Source organism: Calypte anna, chromosome 1 (genome assembly GCF_003957555.1).
Source record: "Calypte anna isolate BGI_N300 chromosome 1, bCalAnn1_v1.p, whole genome shotgun sequence".
NCBI classification, from domain to species: Eukaryota; Metazoa; Chordata; class Aves; order Apodiformes; family Trochilidae; genus Calypte; species Calypte anna.
In genome coordinates, this window is record NC_044244.1 from 35331095 (window position 1) to 35351464 (window position 20370).

General features: G+C 42.3%; 1 protein-coding gene across 4 annotated transcripts in view; it reads right to left on the reverse strand.

The window, feature by feature from the left end:
* The window catches only part of CCND2 (cyclin D2), a 39317-nt gene that overhangs the window by 2547 nt on the left and 16400 nt on the right, over positions 1 to 20370 (reverse strand). For 2 of the 4 annotated variants that reach the window (XM_030454047.1, XM_030454072.1), the window contains 2 exons: positions 18986 to 19116; positions 1 to 1771 (listed from right to left, as the gene is read on the reverse strand). The exon at positions 1 to 1771 is cut by the window's left edge and continues 2547 nt beyond it. In XM_030454047.1, the coding sequence (XP_030309907.1) occupies positions 1616 to 1771; positions 18986 to 19116 (287 nt within the window). In that variant the 3' untranslated portion in view covers positions 1 to 1615. Of the gene's footprint in view, positions 1772 to 11685; positions 11704 to 14230; positions 14447 to 18985; positions 19117 to 20370 lie in introns of those variants that run through there. The other 2 variants (XM_030454063.1, XM_030454055.1) reach the window with 2 other exon arrangements.

Here is a 20370-nt window from a genome sequence, read left to right on the forward strand (position 1 = left end):
CTCCAAGTCACACACCTTGATATTTACCACTCATGTCTTTTGCACCAGCAATTTTCTTTCGTTGTCCATAGATAAGCATGCAGGTGGTAGTAAGATCCTTCTGTGACACTGAACAATACAAATCATCAGGCTTTTATCCGGAATGTCATGACAGGAATGTCATTTGAAGCAGGTGTTGGTATTTCCAGCAACACCGCAACTAACCAAGTACACCAGATACTGGAAAATATTGACTATAAAAAGCTATATGCTTTGCTTTCGTGACTTTTCTTTCTTTTTTTTTTTTAATTTTTTTTTTATTTTTCTCTCTTTTTTTTGTTTTTTTGTTTTTTCTTCTTGGCAAAATTATCATAAACCATCTCATTTAATCCCTTAGGAACAATTTTCAAAGTGCTTTTCGAATGAAACGGTTTACAAAAACGCTCACTGTGGATCAAGGAAATTAATGAAATGTTGAAAAAACGTGCAGGGGTGAGTGGGGGGGGGGAGGGAGGTGGGCAGGGAGAAGAGGGATCAAATCAAAATCTCATCTTCTTTAACACAGTGAGGATATGTTAAAAAGGAAGATGGACTTGAGCATCATTTAAATGTCTTTCCGGCCAAGCTAAGGAGCTGCCAAAAGTTAACATTGAGGTGAAGCATTAGAGCTGTAAAGGAATATATAATGCTTTTCACAGATGATCCACTGCATCTTGCAATCCGAAGGTCAGAGGTGGGCTGATCAGCCAACTGCTGGGAATTAATTGCTGCATTTCCCCCATTTAATGTGAACACTCGGTAACTTTGGCTTTGGCCCACAGTTGGGTAAAGGGGATTGCCCTTATGCCAAAGATGCTGCTGTGTTTAGAATGAACCATTTCTGAAGGAAAAGTAGAAAGAGTCAATAGGGGAGTGGGGAATTTGAAAAAAGAAAGAAAAAAAAAATAGCAACACAAGAAAACAAAACAAACCAAATAAAAATAAGACAACCAAAACCACCTGCTCTTCTGGCTGGCAAAATAAAGCATCTTCTTTCTTAGGTAGCAGCTACCACAGACAGCAAGAGTAAACAAAACTAACATACAGAGATCCAACAAACACTTCTGACTAATAACAGAGGTGACAGATCAGCAAATCTCTTCTGCATTCAAAATGGTTCAATTGCTTCAGGGATCTTTTCCCACTTTGCCCTAAACCCCTTATTCTATTGCTTTGCAATCTAATCAAGCCATAAAATCGCACACACGATTCCTTTCTTAAATCTAAAAAAGGGGTGTATGCACTAGGTCATAATACACAGACAAGTATACTCTACTTTGTTCCCACAAATGCAGGCTTACATTTATCTAGCTACTTTGTATGCTTTTATAAGCATTTAATATCACTGATACATAATCAAATAGCAATTACCAAATATATTGTGGGATTCCCTTCTGTAGAACATCACAGGCACCAAATGCTTTTTTTTTTTTTTTTTTTCATTATTCAGTTTTTGTACTTTTTTTTAACCTAAAAGAGCTTTAAATATGTTCTATGTGGGAGCAGATTTAAAAAAAAAAGGTTTCACTCTAAAAGTAATAACAAAAAGAAAAGGGCTGGGGGAAGCAAGCGTGAACTTTCTGTGCTGATGTCTTCATCACAGGTTGATGTCTCTCACATCTGTGGGAGTGCTGGCCTGGTCCAGTTCATCCACCGTCTTGGAGGGATTGCTTTGCTGTTGCTGCTGCCTGACTTGCCTGAGGCTCGTTACTAGCACCGCCTCGATCTGTTCTTGACAAGCTTTAAGGCAGTCCTACAGGACAGAAAGCAAATTCACCTGTTAGTGGAGTCAGATAGGGTTTTTTTCCCTTACTGAGGTAGTAAGAGATGAAGAGCAACAATCTGGTATTCCCAAGGAGGATCTGCTGGGACAGAAATGGCTCTGAATGCTCACAGCAAACTCCCTTGGTAAACAATACTAATTCCATAATTATTAAACTCTCCAAATCTTAATATTTTACCTGTTTTATCGTTTGTATGGTCTCTTTGAGCAGGAATACAAAAGTTTTGCAAAAATAAAAGGCAGATTATATGGATTTTTGCATTCTTCTAGAGCAGGGTTAAGTGGTTTGGTGGATCTTTACAAAAAAGCTACATTTCTCTCCCCAGATACCAAACATGCTATACCAAAGCCACACAGGCAGAGGCGCTTCAGTTTTACTGTCAAGCGAACTGATGGTAAATCAAAGTGAAGGAGAAGTTCTGAGGTTGCTGAAAAAGCACAGTGCTCTGTCACTGAGCTTTTATCAGTCACTTGTTTGAGTTCCCAAGGCAAAAAGAAGGTTCTGTTTATCTGTGGAAACTGAAGCAAGGGGAATGTTGGCAGACCCAAACACTCAGCCATGTTATCATTCCCTGAGCATGTTCCAGAGAAGAAAAGCGATTTCAGCAGTAGAGGAGGAAGTGGAGGATGAGGAGGAGGACAAGGAGGTGTAGGGTACACTCCCATACCTTGTCTCTGGGAGCAGCCCAGGAATTTTACCAGCCCTAGGACTAGCAATTAGCAATCATTCACAGAAGACATAAAGCAAGAAGACATTAAAACTACCAGAAAAAGATGTAAGTAAAAAATGCCTAGCAACCTCAGAGACCACTACATTACAAATTATACTACACAGCCTTGGAGAAAGAGCAGGATACAGTATTGCTACACAAATCTGGGAGCTCTGTACTTTAGAAGACCTGCAAGGAAGTATAAATAAATACTAATTCACCACACAGCGATGAAGATGACTATGAAAATATTACAGGATGATCCTCATTCTCAATAATATTTTGGAAGATATGGAATAATATGGATATTAAAAAAAATGCGAGAAAACATTAACACCTGGTTATAGCAGAAACTGAAAAATAAAACTAGGCATAACTGTACAAACACAACACCAATTATGTGCAGTGCACTGGGACTGTGAGAGTATCAGTAAGACATGATAATTGTATTTTCCTAAAAGCAGCCCTGTGGAGTCCTTCTACAATGCTGGAAAAGGCACTGATACTATAAACTCACTGAAGCCTTGGTCTGTTTAAAAGGTCATTAACAGCTGAGTCTCTCCCAAAGACTTCAGGCAGTAAAGAAAGGAAGTTTTGGGTAGTGGGGATTTTACAACAAAATATTTCAACCAGAGCCCTGGCAGTGTCTGTCAGGGGCAGTGAGACCCGTTCTCATGATCCCCACTTTCAGGCAGGACTGCTGAAGAACAGAGCTGGGCACTGACCTGGGACTTGTGTGAACCCAGGAACCCTGTATGGGATGCCCTCTAACTCTGGGGAGCTGGGCTATGACTAGCAGCACCCACTTCCTCCATGCAATACCTGATTATTCAGAAGAGTCTGAAATACTCATGTATGGAGGTTTAATTTGCCACCCTAGCCAGCCTGTGAAAACACGTCAGACGCAGAGTTCTGCTGATGACATTTGTGCCTGTGATGGGCACAGTACCATGCACACCCATTTTTCTTACCTACTGGCCAGGAGCTGGTAGCTACAAAATCACCTCCTCTCTTTGTCCTGAAACCGACCTGCTTAATATAATGAATCATCACAACCCTTCTCTGAAGGTGCATCTACCAAAGGGAGGCTGTGAGGAATAGCTTCTCAAATGGACCCATGAAAGGGGAATTGGATGAGAAGCTGTTTTTATTAGAGGCAAAAATAGTCAGTGGTGTGGATCACACCTGCTAAAGACAGAGCAAGATGCTGTCAAAATCTCCTGAGTGTCTGGGCTACTCGTGCACAATCTGGTTCAGAAGTTTGTTCCCTCAGCATGGTGACCAACATCACAGTGACAGAGGCATGGTGACACAAAAAACCTCCACTGCAACGTCGTGTGCATGTGGCAGGCAAACCAAGAGTTCCCTGTGTTCACCTTTTGTCCTCAGAGGCTGTGGGATGTCCCCTGTAAAAGGAGCTGAGGTCGAATGAGCTGGCTTGCAGCCATACCATACCTACCCCAGCACAGCTCCACTGTAACCAATGCTTCTCACAACTTTCCCAAGTCTCAGTCACTGGAGCTGAACTTTCCCACAGTTTGCCCTCTGCCTCAGGCTGGATTTTTTATGTAAGAGGAGAAACCACAATTAAAGAAGCACCTCTTGTCTCCAAGGGTTAAGGAACGCAGGTGATTCTACCAACATTAGCCAGCTCTTACCCAAAGTTTCCAGTTATTGTGATTTTTTTTTTTTTGAGACGATTAAGTACAGTTTGAATTCAGCATGGCACAGGGAAGGGGGGGTCAAATATCTTTTGATTTCTTGAAGAAATACAGCCCAAGGTTAGCCAAGGTACATGGCTAAGAAAATGGCATACTGTATTCAATTCAGAGCCCTTATGATCAGGGGGTGGGCTTTGGAGGAAGGCAAGTGCCATCCCTCTTTGCATCTAAACCTGGCTGAGCACAGAGGAGTCCCTACAGGGGAGTTACCTTTCAGCCCAGGATCCCACACTTCCTTCCTATGGAAACCAGGTTATAGGAAAAATGGTATGTATGTGGCATACTACTGGCACAGAGTCAGAATGCAAATGAAGCATGATGCCAAAGAAGTTGGGACATGGTCAGTTTGTTTAAGATGGTCTAATGAGCATTTAACACCGAAATGAGGTGACTGGCAGTGGGCTCCTTGTCTCACGGAGCACAGCACACTGCTCCTGACTTCCACAGGCACCAGTGAAGCCTACGATACAGCAAGGGACTGCTGCAACCTGCTCTTGGTCACACCAGTCCCTGTCCCTGTGCTGGAGTCACTCCTATATCAGATGCATTTCAGCAACTTGTACCCACCTCTGGGTTGTGCCCTGATTTCCCCCACTCCTATAATTCATCCCAGCCATCTGTAAGCAGGAATGATGCTCTTGGAAGCTCAGTGATATCTCATGAGCACCATCACTGCATTGCCACAGCCAGTGAATAATCACAATCATTTGCAACTAGTAAATAACCACAGGGTTCAGAACCACGGATCACCTGAAGTTTGTTGTCAACTCAGCAGGATGCACGAATTATCAATGTACTACAGAAACAACCACTCAAGAGAAAAGGCTGGAAGTCTGTGTTGGAAAACACTGGTCTCCATGTGCCTGGTCAATGCTTCCCCTGCCCTGAGACAGGAAACAAGCTCATCCCAGCACCTGTGCTGTGGCCCTGGATAGACCCACACTGGGCTGCATCTCCATCTCCATCCCACACCAGCATCCACTGCCTTTCCCAGCTCCTCATGTGGCAACCCTGTCAGCAGGAGGTTAATAAAAGAAACTGCAGAGTTACCAGACACCCTGTTCATGCATCAACTTCATTACAGACAGGGTTTGATGGAGGAGGGTATGCCTAAAGCCAGGCCTCCCAAGAGGAGCACTGGGCAAGCTGCCTCTCCCTGTTTGAGCTCCCATTGCCTGGGGACTGCAGCCTGCTGGGCTCCTGCTCCTAGAGAGGAGAGCTTTGGGATTTAACTTCTCTGAGTGGAACAGGAAGATTTGTAGGTGACAGACTGAAACAAATGCCTTTTAAGAAACAGTAAAATGTGAGCATGGTGGATTTTCTGGTGATGAGATCTAGGACAGATAAGCAAGGTATCAGCATGCCCCACCTCATGAGATTCCTCCTTTCCTTTTAGTAAAAGATAAGGAGAAGGGCTTCTCTGTCTGCCACCACTTTTCCTTGCTGCTGCTGAGAAAGGTGACTTTTTAAAGGTAAGAATATGTATTTTTGTTTAACCAGGTAAATACGTTGGTTTTTTTTTTTTTTTTTTTTTTTTATAGCTGGGGTTTGCTCTGGTGTTACTGGAGCTTAGTGATTTCCTAGTACTGGAACTGCCTGTGTAAGGCTGGGAGCTGGACAAATTCCTTGGACTTTCTTCCAAAGCACCTATCAGAAAATCAGATAAAGAAAATCTCTCATTATTAGCTTGGGAAGGTTTTAAGTCAATTGTAAGCATTCACCTGTTTGTGAGAGAGTGATGGCAACAACTCACTTCAAAGGTCAAGGCCCTTTCAAATGGAAAAAAAAGAACAAGGGCGCCAGTTTGGAGACTCTTGTAACAGATTACACTCATAATGTACCTTTTTTTTTTTTTTTTTTTTTTTTTTGTGTCAGGATCACTTCTTTTAAAGCACAGTGGTGCACAATTTCAAAATAGTATGTCCTTCTGAAAATAAGCCAGATTTTTTTACAAGCAGCTTCAGACTGGAGAGCTTAATGAGGCAATTTCCTTGCAGCCAGGCTTGGGGAAGGAAGGGTGGTGACAAGCGGAACATAAGGCTTGAGCATTTGGAGCCAACTCTGTCTGTTTCTAAACACCCTTAGGCAGGACCATTTACATCGTTACTATAAAAACTTCTGATGGTCAATACAAGACTTCATCTAACGTATGAAGAGGCCGAAATCTCTAGATTTTCCTACAGAGAACTGCGTCACTTCTGATGTCTTCAGTTTGTACATAAAACCAATGAAGGGGCCCAGACTGGAACCGTCACAGTTTGCATGGATTTTATTTCATACAGGGATCCACAGACCACTGATGTATTTTTTTCTGCCATGCATTAGCTCTGGTCTACACTTATGTTTTGAACTTAAAATAACATGCCACTGAATTCTTTAAGAGAAAGAACACTGTGGTAAAATGACCAGCATGTTGCATTCAGCACAAAATAGCTTCTCCAATAAAGTGTTGCTATTTGCATACTAAAACTCAGGTATTTTATTACTCTGAGCAATACATTCTGCTTAATTAGTCTTGTTTATGAAGCATCAGCTGAGGAGCTGAAATTGCCTGGCCAGCACAAAGCAAAAATGGCAAAACTTTTATTTTTCAGGTTGTCAAATTCCACAATTAAAATACAGTGAGGAAACCATAGTAAAGAAACCCTCCCTGATGCCAGATTCCTAGGTGAACCTCAGTCATGCTGCAAAAATACTTGGCACACACCAGCAGATGCAGCCCAAACTCTGCAGTACAGATGCTGTAGATACAACAAATGTGTCCACCTAAAGCTGAAGCTGTGCAATGATGAATGCTGGCTCTGTGCACTACCCCACCAGCCAACCACCCTGGTGTGCTGAAGATCATGCACAGCCCCACGCCACTGCTTCGGCTCAGGTATTCACACGACTTGAGTTTTCACTCCCTGTAGTAGCTGTGGGACAAGAGCTGACACCTGGCACAGCACCGTGGCAGAGTGGTGCAGACAGATCTGAGCTGTGTGCTTCATGCCAGGTGACATGCCAACTCTGCCTGGCAATGGTTTTTTAATAAACTGAAGTTGGCAGAAGTTTACACTTGGCCAATGTGACATGTAAGCAAAGGGCTTGTACTCTTGTATGAAATGTGTACTTCTTATATGAAAAATTCTGAAAACACGTGATGTACTCTAGAACCACAGTCTCAGTCCTCAACTAGTTTTAACACCTATTGAATACACCAGTAGGATGGTAATTACACAGGTGAAAGCAAAAAAAAGTATGAATTTAGGATTAGTATCTTCTCAGCCCAGTTATCATAGTGTGATACAGCAAGTGGATAATGCATAGATGGAGCTACCATGTCTGTTTGCCTTACTGGCACTTTCCACCAACCCAAAGTGAAGTGACACAATACAAAAAATACAACCCCTCTCTCAAGACAATCAGTTTGGCCTTCCTGTGATGCAGCATTGCAACCTCTCCAAGTTTCATGCGCATTTACTGCATGTGTCCCCCTTTAACTGGTGGAATCCCATTCAGGAAGCTCTAGATAGCATGGATGATAGAAAATTAAAGCTTTAAAAATATACTGAAAAGAAAGAAAAGTGTGAATTGCACTATTTTCAACAAATCTTCCTTGATAGAACAGTCTAAGGCACCGAAGTAATGGCCCTAATTTTGCAGTACAGTGACTGAGCCATTCCTTCAGAATATTGTAGGGTTGCCTTTGTTGTTTTTATAAAAAAGTTCTTAAAGTGTGTGTCACATGGATCAACTTCCCCATTCTTCTATATGGTCTAGTAGTTTTTATGATTAAAATAGTTCAGGTACTTTCCATTCCATAGCTTTATTTTTACTTCATCATGTCCAGAACTAAAAGGCAATTAAGTTGGGGGCTTTTTTTTTTTTTTTCCTGAAATTTTTTCATCCCTGGGTGATTTTAGGAGCAAACTTGAAAAGCATGTGAAGGAAAAGCAATTATTTTCTATGTCTGATGAGGAGTACACTTTAGGCTGTGATGGAAATGTTGGCAGTGAAAATGACTAGAAGGAGGAATCAGCAGGCCTATGGCAGGATCTACTAATTCAAGTCATTAATAATTGAGAATTTCCATTTCCATGAATGAAAATCTTGAAAGAAAACACAAGCACTAGAAAAGATCCTGCAGACTATTATACACAGTTCATTTTCTTGAACTTTTTCACACCTACATATTTTCCCTATACTGCTTCCCAGCTTCCAGTTTTAAGCTGATGTTGATAATACTATTATACAAATGCCACTGGCAAGCTATCAAGAGAGGCATCCCACTCAACTCAGCCCACAGGCTCTTACTTTACAGTGGTAACCACTGGGAGTTTCAGTCCTGACTGCTCCGAGCTCCAGGACTACCTCACTGTGACACATACAGCCTGTCTCTCCAGCTTTACTGAGTTTAACATGTGCAAGACATCCTCTCCCAGAATCACAGCATCCCTGGCAAGATAGTGAAAATACTGAAAAATTTAAAAAAAAGAAAAAAGCGGGGTGGTGGTGGTATTAAAAAGACATTTTATAACTATTCTAGTAACTTAGCTTGGATTTCTGCCATAGACTTGATCTACACATTTTCAAGTCTTCCTTGGCACCCCTTCCAAACAGAAGCTGACTGACTGTACCTTTTGGATGATGATGGTCTCAGAATCAGATCCCACAGCAACTGAGGAGCAGTACACCACCTTCTCTACAGAGAAAAAGATCACTCCTCTCAAATGCTGACAGTGGAGAGATACCACAATAACCTAAACTGTTGCAGCTATGCATTGTTTCTCTCTTTCCCTGTTTTGAATCAATCCAGAGCTTCTGTGACCATAAAGGGACTGAGGCTGTGTATTTATATGGCACCTACTATCATGATGACAACCACTCTGAAAGATATCAAGGCCAACAGATTAATTTCACAGCACAACAGTGCCCTGGACCCATGCTGGTCATCTAACACCCTGGTCTGATGGACCCTGTGTTTCTTGTGCCAGCAGCCAGCACAGCTTTGCCACTGACTGATGTGGGCAGAAAGGGAGGCATCCTGTGCAGAACTGGAGGACTTAGCTCTTGCCTCTTCCACAGTGCCTCAGGACACAGCACGTTTCGTATTGTGACTTTTAGATGCTCCTTTTGCATCTCAATTTTGGTCCTTTCTAGGAGAAGGAGTAAGAAAGCTTACCCCAGAAAGCCTCCAAACAGGTACATGGAAACTGGTTTGAACCTGGCAACCAGTCAGCCTTTCCCATCCATGATGGCATTACTTTGGGAATACCAGTGTCCAGAGAAAATGCATTACAGCAGCACTTAAGGAAGAAACCAAAGACTGCAAACCTACTGTTTAACTAGGTTCTGGTTTAATTCTGTTAAATTTAAATATTGCTTAACCCTTGACAAGATCTTAAGTTTTATGGTAAGGTGCTGTGCATCAGCAGCCACAGAACAAATAAGGTCAGCACCAGCCAAAGCCTGAGCCAGGTAAACAGACCAGGAAGAAACAACTGAAGAGAAGTGACACTGTATCTCAGAGATGTATGGACATCCGGCTGCCCAGAGCACAGCTTGATAACCCCAGGGAAGCCAACAGGAATGTGCATGCCTGCTGCTGCTATCACAGCCCAAGCTGCACTGAGCCCAGGCCAGGGCAAGGCAGAGCCATGAAATCCTCTGCAGTGGCAAGGCTGAGGACAATCCCTGTAAACAATTCAGAGGGTCACTTCTCAAGGGGTTTCAAAAACCAAACAGCAACCCTAGACTTTTTTACAACCAGCAGCAGAAGAGTAACAGTAGGGCTGCTGTTGTACATAACACATGTATACAAATGACACAAAATACCAAGCTGTAACTCTGCCGGACACTTCTTGGTGCTCTCACATTTCCTGCACAGATTCAGGAGCCTGGATCCAAACCTCTGGTGCTTTGCTGAAGGCTGTAAGTCCCAAAGCTGGGAAAACTGCAAAAAACTTCTCACATTTCTGTGTTAAAAGGTGGTTGGTTTTCCACATATATATTAATTACTTCACAAGTAACTGTTAAGACCCCTGATGACTGTCATAAAAATCTCTTCCTCTTTCTTAAAACTAGTTGCAAAAGGGAAACCAGAAAAGGACTTTTTTGTTTGTTTGGTTTTTTTTGGGTGGGGGGAGTGGGACCTGGTATGATAAATGGAAGGGATGCTGGAGATATCTGATATCTGAAATGACAATACTTCACCAGTCACATATGCATCTTTTGTGTAATCTAGGAAAGCAGCAATCAGACATGCATTATAGGGTTGGGATTTATGTAAATTCCAGCATGGAAGGTGTCATCTGTACTCCTAAATACAAAAGGCAGCTGGATTCCTCTGCTGTTTCACACTTAGGCACCAATTCAAACCTCTCCAAAGCACATGCCTCACTGTTAACATGAACAGGGACTCCTTCCCAAAGTGGGGCCTTTAGCTCACTGATGTTCTCCAAAACAAGAGCCTGAAAAAGCTGCTGTGGGAATATCATGTGCATTTACTACATCTCCTGTATATCAGTAATCTCCCTGTCTGATGTCTATCTAATAGACACAGTTTAAAAACAAATATTTTCCCTCCTAAATGTGTCTATTTTTGCTACTGTAACAAATAGCATCCATTACAGATAAGCATCTGTGTCTCTGTTTTTCCATCTGCAAGTACAGAAAATAGTAATTTGGTCTTCCAAAGGGCATTTCATGCAGACATCTCACTTTAAAAAAATAAAAAAAATTCACATCTATGCCAGAATTTCTCCACTTACTATTGCTTCATTATTTAATAACGCAATATAGATGATGACTAACTCTAATATTTGGGAGATGGCACATTTTTCTCTGCAAGTTTTCAGTCTTTTCAGCACTTTCAATCGTGTACTTTCTAGATTCAGTTCCACTGTTCGCTTAAACAGTTCGTTTGTTGGTTTCCTGTTGCTCGTGTGGGTATTTCTCATAGCAACAGGAGAGAACAATGTTTTCAGAACTGGAAAAAGTGAGAGTAAAGCCAAAGCACTGGCAGAGTGATCCAAGGGCAGATGCCATGCTCAAAATGTGTACTCCCTGCTTAATGTGACTTAAGATTCCGAGTTGCTCATCTCTGCCTAACAGATATATTTTGCAGTGGCAAAAATCTGCGATTTTACCACGCTGTAAAAAACGCTGCAAATGTTTATTGAAAAAAGGGATTTAAAAGGAAAAAAAACCAACACCAAGATGTGACAGCTCGCCTGTGTTACACAGAGCTTTGTGAGCTGAGCGAGGATTCCCTGCCGGAGATCAGGGGCCAGTCTCTAACCGGACTATCTCTTGCTGGGCCCTGAGCTGGTGGGGCAGCGGTGCCGGGGCTGTGGAGCCGGTTCCTCGGGGCCCGGCTTCCTCGTGGCGCTGTCCCGGGCTGGATTTATGAATGGATCAGACGGAACTCCGCCATGAGCCCGCGGTGTAACTGCATCACCCCATTGTTGCTACACACGCACAGCACTCACTGGGGAACAAAAAGCTGAATGAAGTGGAGCAGCTGCCAACTCAGGCAAAGACAACTTAGGAAACTATCTCATTCTTCCTTTCTTTTGGAGGCTATTTTGTCTGTTGTTTCCTTGCATACAAAATGCGGTCTGCAACAAATAAGGCAGGATAAGATACAGCGAGCCCTGTTACTTGGTTCCAAAACCACAGGCCCTAAACACTACAAAGGAAGGGATAAATGGTGTGTGTGCTGTAGGGAAAATGTTCAAATGCTGTCCGTTCAGGATGGATTTCCATGATTTTGTACCGTGGCTCAACAGAAACTGAATTCTTGAATGTGGTGGTTCTGAATGTTGTTTCTGTGCAGAAACTTGCAGGGATCTTTATGTAGGGACTTTTCAGACCTTGGGGAGTGGTGGTGGTGGAAAGATCCCAGCACTGGCATATGTAGAACATTTAAGTGGAAATATTTTAAATGCCATTTATTATGGATCCAGTCATCAAAACATCCTGACTCCACATTTTCAAGGGTTTGCAACCAGCTGCTTCTACAAGACTTTAAGAAAAGCTTAGCTCCTTTTTCTTTCCACCTCAGGTCCTTAGATACACTTTGGATTTTCAAAACCCCTCAGTTTACATCAGTTCCCATCTGGGAAGAGACTTTTAGAAAGGAGTTATGGCCGTGTACAAACCTACATGTTGGCTCTGCCTGAAAACCTTTCCTCTGCTTCTAATGCTGGAGAACACAACTCCTTTTGTCATCCAGATGTCACCCCATCCCTTGGGAACTGGGCCCTAGGAAGAAGATTCTCCTTACGTGTGAGTATACCCCTCATTATCACACGGAGTGAACCTTGCCAAACAGCTACTAAAACTGTCTTGAAATCTAAATTTGGAGTATTTGGAATCTAACTTTGCCAGCTTTTGTCAATGACATAAGTCTGAAAGAATTTTTAATATAATTGTTTCTATGTTGCAATGCACTCAGCTTCACAGAAAGAGGTCACTAAATGCAACCTGCTACTGAAAGTAAGGTTACCTTTAGAAGTTGGTTGTGTGCCTAATTCTCAGTGACCTTAACCTACAAGATTCTGCCCAAGGTGCTTTGTAACAGTTACAAAATCATTACCTACTCCTGCAGTTGTCTCTTGAGCTCTTCACAAATCATAAGGTATCTCTCTTCCATGACTAAATCTGGGGTACCAAAAATGGAAGGCCTCAGGAGAGACTCAAGGGAGAAGCAAGTAGTAACCACGACAAACCATACATGCCCTGCATGTGACCTCAAAGAACGCTTCCAAAGAGTGGCCATAATGAGTGGTGGTCTCCAGATCCATGGCTAGTGAGCCAACACACTGAACTTCTGGCCACACTTCCAAGAGGTGAGAAGTGAAATTTGCCCAAGGCAAAGCAGAATATTAATTCCAAGGCCTTAAAATGTGCTCTAACCCATTCAAGCTATCCTTTCTCACATCCCGTAATTGTACACAACTGGGATGCTCGTATCCTCCTCTGAAGGATCTGGCTCCACTGGGGACACTGGAGTGGTGGTCTGGGATGCTATGAAAATGCCTGACTTCCGGAGTTGTTTTTCCATTGCAATGACCAAGAGATACACAGGGAGCTCAGAGGCTTCCTCTGACTGGGTCTGTTAACTCCTTGCCCACCAGCCTCTTCAAGCAACAGCAAAGGAAATGTTCCCCCCCTCTGGCAGCAAAGGAGATCAGAACATGCAATCACTGTCCTGCAGACCTGTGTGAAGCTGTGTGGGACTAGTTCTTAATGACTATTTGGAATAATAATGATCAGAAAAAGCAATTCAGATAAACCACACTGAGCTACTTTCATGACCCATAAGGCTGCTGAGCTCCTCAGCTTCTCCAAGAGTAGTTCCCTGGTGTTCATTTTGTAGGTGGAAGGAGTAATTAAATCAAGGTTTGCATGGCCTCATCGTCACTGTCTCTTCAGAATGTGATACAACATTCACCAAATGGCCCAGGGCAGATATTTATCAGAAATAACCATTACCCCTAGAATTACACAGGCAGAATGCCTTGTACTATCTCATCTCAAGTCTGGAGCACTGCTTTGGATTCATGCAAGGATAGCTGACACAAATGTGGTTTTGAAAGAAACATCCATGCCTTTGTTGTTTGCTTACCCAGCAGCTGGGTTCTAAATTAAATGCTCTTTATTAAGAACATATTTTTCGTCTTATTCTTAATGAAACATGCATAAAAAATAATATAGCACTAAAAGCCAAACTTTGGTCTCAGCTACCCCAGTGTATATCTAAAATACCTTCATTGATTCCAGCCTCCTGGTTTACAGCTGCTGTTTCACAGCAACAGCACCTTCAAATTACCATTATAAGCCAGTGAAAGTTCAGAAAAGTTAAGTTGTATCAAGATTTCATTATCAATCTCTATTTTCATACACTTGCAACTTAGAAGCTGAAATTTTTTCATCCTTGATGTCAAGATGGTGACATTTTTGGGAAAGCCAATGAAACAGTCCCAACATCTGTTTCCATGCTACGCAATAACACACACCAAAAGAGAGCAGAAGCCCCTGGGACCCTTTGGTTGGAAAGGAGTCTCCCTCAGCTCTGTGCTGTTTCCTGTGGGCTAGCAGGAGGCACTGGGAGGGGCAAGAAGTTTTTCCTCTGCAGAACTGTAATTTCTGTGAGTTCCCTCTCTTTTTGACCGCGTGATGCTCCCGAAGCCTAGGCACTCTGGTTTCTTCCTCTTCCCTAACTGCCCCTTTGAAAACAAAATCATACACACAGTGATGATGAATTAATTGTGCTGTTGCAGGAAGAGCTCTCAGGCATCAGAAACTGGGAAGTGAGAGAACTGAAGCTGCTCATTCAACATCAATTAAGTCCCAGCATAAAATATATTACAATAGTCCTTACTCTTCACTAACACAGCCTTGGGCTAACACTTACACAATCTAGCCAGTACATTTTTTCTAACAATACATTTTACAGATGGGGCTGGTATTACTACCTATTACTGAGACTGCCAGATACTTCCCTGAGACCCTGTTTTCAGTTGCTTCTCTCTTTCTCTCTCTTAAGGTTTAATGTGGCATGAAAGCTGCAAGTCCTGGGCCCTTTTGCATTTTTCCAATGCACAAGTCATGGAGAACTTTTCTAGGAAAATATTTCTGCCACTTCCAAATATCTGGCTCATGAAAAATACACTGTTTTGACCATGCTAAAAATCCTGGCTACCTTTGGTTGGGCTAAGACTTCAAAGCTTGCAGGAGACAGACTTTGTATTACGACCACCTCTGCAACAGCAGGAAACATCTTGAAAAATGACAGCACCTTTAACTCCTGTAAAGACTAACAAATTTTAGTGAATAAACTATCCAGAAACTCCTTTTGTACTGAGTGTGTCCTGACTAGGGCATGAATAGGGCTCTCTGCAGGATCTGCTTCTGTGGGATGAGACCAGGAAGAAAGGAAAGTAAGCTTGTTTCTACCCAGTGCCAATAGGCTCTTGGAGAGATGTGACCAGTAAAATCTTAAGATTTCTTTGTAACTTGGGAAGAGTGATTTATTTTTTTTTTCTCAAAGGCATATAAGCTCATCCACATCTGGGGAAATTTTTACCTGGATGGCAAAAAGCACATTTCTGACAAAATCCCATCTACTACATTTCAAAGAAAAGGCATGAAGAATCTTCCAATGCATAAAAAAATTCATCCTTTTTTTTTTCTTAACCACTTTGGAAGTACTAAACTGTTTTGGCAGATATTTTCTTTCTGAAACAATCAAGATAGAAAAAAGAAGAGACAAAGTTGTCCAATCTGCCAGATGCCACAAAAGGGTCTTATATTAGGAAGCACTGGGATTCCTGAAAAAACTTCAAGTGCCTCTTATATAACATGGGCTCTACTGTATAAAGAAGAAAAATTAATTCCACCAGAAAGACATCCTACTGTGACTTCTATCTGTACAAACCTGTCCCCAGTACGCAGACTGAGCATGGGAGGAGTCAGCTGGGATACTGATTCACCAAGAGCCCCTCAGGTTAAGCAGCAAGGCATCTGCCAGCAAACATAAAGAAACACAAGAAGAGGTGCAGTAGGAAAGTCCTTCCTACTGCATCAGGAAAACCCCAGCCATGCAATCAAGCAGCTGCCTCTAGCCTTGTAGGACCTTCTGAACATAAGCCCATGCATGAACGTGACTAAGGAACAGATCACCACAGCAAGGGCTGCATCAAAAAGGTATCCTCACAATCTCTTTGTTGTCAAAAATGATGGGTGAAGGAGGAAAATTCCCTTCCCTGTGACCAGGGAATCAAGGCACAGCTAAGTATCTTGCAAGGTCCCAATGATGTAACCCTTGTGGACCTTGTGTTAAGCTTGCTTGCGCTCACCTAAGAGCTGACTGTCAGCACTGTGCTCTTGCTGCAACCCAAACCTCTTGCCCAAGGAGCAAGAAAGGAAAAGATCCTTGTGACTGCACAGGGAAACTCTTAGAGGAGGTGAAGAACTACCTTGAACAACTCTCTGGCATCTCCAGGACAGAATTCAGCTACTCCATCATCAATCAAAACCCAAAAAATACCTCAAATACAAATACACCAGCAAGAGGTACCTTGAGACCCTCCTTCTGACAGCTACTAAAATACTGTGGAAACAACATCAAAGGTTTATCTGGAGCTTGATATGGGGAAGATGATCTAGTGATGGAAGATTGCAACATTAATCAGATAGCACAGGAACCAAGTGATGAGCTCTGCTGAAGGTACCTGTTCTAGGTCTGCATTTTGGTGGTACCTGAGCACTTCTGCCTTCAAAAAAGAATTCCAAAGGCCTACCTCAGGATTTCTGCAGGCAGTAATGTACTCAGTTCTGTTTCACAACACCAGAAGCAGGCACCAAGATTGTGAAGGATCCCCTTAAACTTTCCATTTACTCTCTTCTCCTTCACTGCCTTCCTCCCTGACCCTCCCTGCCCCATTCCTCACCCTACACTGTCATTACCCCACTCTCATCATTACCCTCTTCCTGCTGATTACCAAACTGGTCTATCAGGCTGTCATTTCTATTGCTGCAGTGCAAGAAACTCACAGACAATAATAGTTACAGAAATTCCCCTCTTTCCCTTGGGCCCCCATGGCCCTGCTCTGTACCACTGTGCACAGCTCTTCCAGCTCTTTGTGAGGCTGTTCTTGGAAATCTATCAGTTAACTGATCAGGTTTACAAACCAAGCAAGCCCCCTGACCTCCCACCTCTGAAACAAGAAGTAGTCCTTCCCCACCTTTAAACTGCATTAGTTTCAGGATGAGTTTTGGAATGCAAGAATAAGACAACTGCTTGGCCATACATCAGTAAAAATGAGCATGAAAATAAGCACCATCTGAGCAGGAACAACTTCACCCAGCACTGACATATAAAAGGAAACTCACAGCAGAGGGACACCAGCCCTTCCAGCACTCCATGGAGTTAAGACATGGAATTACACATGAAGGGGCAACACCAACAGCTTTCCTTATCCTGTGGATATTCACAACCTTGTCTGAAGACACCACCCTTGCTAACAAGATATTAGTCTCTCCCCAAATACTGGTCTTTGTCTGCTTGGTTTTTTAATGCCCCTCCCACATCTGACCACTTGTCTTTAGAGTCATCCAGGACATTTGCTGGATGAAGCATCAAAAATTTACCATGTTTCATCCAATCAGAAAAAGACACAAGCAGAAAATTTCACTCAGCTAGTAGTAACTGCCAATACCAGATAATTCTTGTTATCCACATAAATTAAGTAAACTTAATGGATTTGCCCAATCTAAATGTACAAATGAGCTTTGTGCATTTCTTGCACCAGGTCATGCAGTCTGAATTGTTGTATAGGATTCTTCTTGCATGCTCACAACACTTGCTGTAATGTATCACACCACTCTGTTTCCCCATACTTATAAAACAGACACAAATGAGCAATTACCTGTGTAGAATTTCCACTTACACTGAAATATGTGTATGTTAAACTTCTGCAGCTAATTGATTTACATTCTGAGCATTCATAACTGGAGATGTTCCTGTCCAAAACCCAGTTTCAATCAAAAGAAATGGGAAGTCCCACAACTGCACTTGAACATTAGGCTCTATCTGACTGAAAAAAAAAAAAAAAGCTAAATTCCTCCCTTTTTGTTAAAACAGACTATTTTGCCAGACTTTTTAACCAAAATGCAGAGTATTTGTTAGAAAAAAAACAAGACTTCTTTAGATAGTATTACGATAGATCTAATAATTGCAGTTCATTTATTCTGAGAAATAAAAGCAATAAAAAGATTTATAGTTAGCACATGTTAAGGACAGCGCATTGGAAACTGATAGTTTTGTGGTTAAAAAAAAAAAGCATTATCTTACTAATGGCCCGAATTTCAAAAAGTCTCACTGATTTTCTTTCCTTTTGAGTGAATTATATCATGATAAAACATGTCAGCTTCACAAGAGATGAAACTCCTGTTTATCCACAGCCCAAGTGGTTTGGATTTGCAGGAGCATAAGCTCCTGGGGGGAACAGTGGGAGAAGCTTCCACCTCAGGGAAAGAACCCTGAGTGCTCCTTGCAGTCCTTGCAGCTTTCTGCTGAGACTGCCACATGGAGCTGTCAGGTTTGGGGTTTTTTGGTATCCCCACTAGAAGCTAACCCCAGACGAGCAAACTCACTTTGGTGTGAGCTTGAGCTCCACTGAACTGCCATCAGATTCACCTACTGACAACTGGACTTCCTGACAAGCCAAGAAATGCCCTTTGTGGAGTGAGGTTACTGAAGTTGCAGACAAAACCCCAGAAAGCCTGGGCTGCACCTGCCTCCCATGGTGCCAGACCTGAAGGATTAGCTCATTATTCTCTTCATTGAAATTAAGGATTTTTAGATGGTACCTCTATGAGGGCCTGCAGAGCAGTGTCCAGGTTGCAAACACCGTACCAGCACACATATTGGTTGACCTTTTGCCCTGGAGATGCTGTCTGTCTGCTGGCTCCATCACCTGGGGCAGTACCCAAGGCAGCATAATCCCTACAGCAAGCCTGAGTGAGCAGAGCAGGCTCTCCCCACCAAGCTGCTGAACAAAACCTGAATAAAAAATTATGTCAGTGCTTTGGACATTCAAAGCCTTGAAAACAAGGTGCTGGCTCCGTGTCTGCAGCCCACTTACTCTGGAAGCAGCCCCTCCTTCACTGCACTGGGCTTTGAAGATCAGGCTGGGTTTCATGGCCCTGTTCTCCACAGCACCCTCAGAAGTGAAAGGAGAAGAGGAATGTGGGAAACTCACCACATCTGTGTTTGTGATCTTGGCCAGGAGGTCCGTAAGGCTGTCCCCATCATCGAGCTGAAGGCCACAGATGGCTGCTCCCACACTTCCAGTTGCTATCATTGACGGTGGGTACATAGCAAAGTTAAAATCTGCAAGAACAGATCTGGGAATTAGTCCAAGCCCAGACCAGAAAAGCTGCAAAACATCAGAGGCAAGCAACATTAAAAAAAACACACCCAGGAATAAAAACCGGGGAAGTAGAAGAAAGGGAAAAGTGCCATTCTTTTTGGTCCAGCAGAGCTCATTAGTCACACTGCTCATCACAAGCAGTCAAAGGAGGGGTAACAGATCTGCAAATTAAAATGGAAATGCAGCTCGGTCTTTTATTCTCACTGATGCATAAAGTAAACCTGGACAATTTTTAATAGTCTTTCCTTAGTTTTAAAGAAAAGGAAAGAGAAGAAGGAGGCTTTCTGTAATTTATGTAAGAAATTTGGGTCTCGGTCACATTAGAGCTCTCTGTATAACCGGAAAACTAACTGGAATAAGGTATCACAATGGACCAAACTGCGATTTTTGGTCATGTCAGCTTTTAAAGACTTAATTAACTTGAGCATTTAAAGAGCTGTCCAGGAAAGAGATTTTAATTAACAATTCGTTTTTACCACCTTTGCAATTAGGAAGTGAGAAAACTTACAGCCCATAGCTATGTAATCAGAGAAAAACAAAGATCACATTTGTCATTACTACTATTTCTTAATAAACTTTCTGAAAATACATTTCAAAACTTCCCCTCACACAACTCTGAAGAACAGGAAAGAAATAAAAATAAAAATAAAAATAAAAATAAACGTTCTTGTGGCCTTTGTAAGACCATTTTATGATTTATGATACTATTACAGACACTGGCTTACCAGCGTATTTTACTAAGCACCATTTTCAGGAGATCTTCTAGGCTACTGATATCTTACTAAAATAAAACTTGGTTTCCAAGTTGTTTGGTTCAACAATAACTCATTAACAAACTCTTCTCTGCCAATATTAAGTTGAGGGGACTGGAGAAGAAAGAGAAATCCCAAGTAATACCTAGTGTGAAATAAACCAAAATTAATATATTCAGACTACAGAAAAGGTTTGTTACAGAAAACTGCCCTTCTGTTAAGGGCAGATATCAAGCCTTCTCTCTTCAGCTAGCACAAATTCTGCAACCTTCTTCATATCTGTGTAACCACTTGAGCTTTAGACATATGCAGAGCTGTTCTCAGTCTGCCAGACTCTGAGCTAGCAGATACTGCAACAGCTGTGGAGACAGCATCTTCTTCTCCAGGCTGGACTATGTCTGTAACAGAATGCCTATAACACATTTACCTCATGGGGATGTACACACACTCATGCCAGGGCTA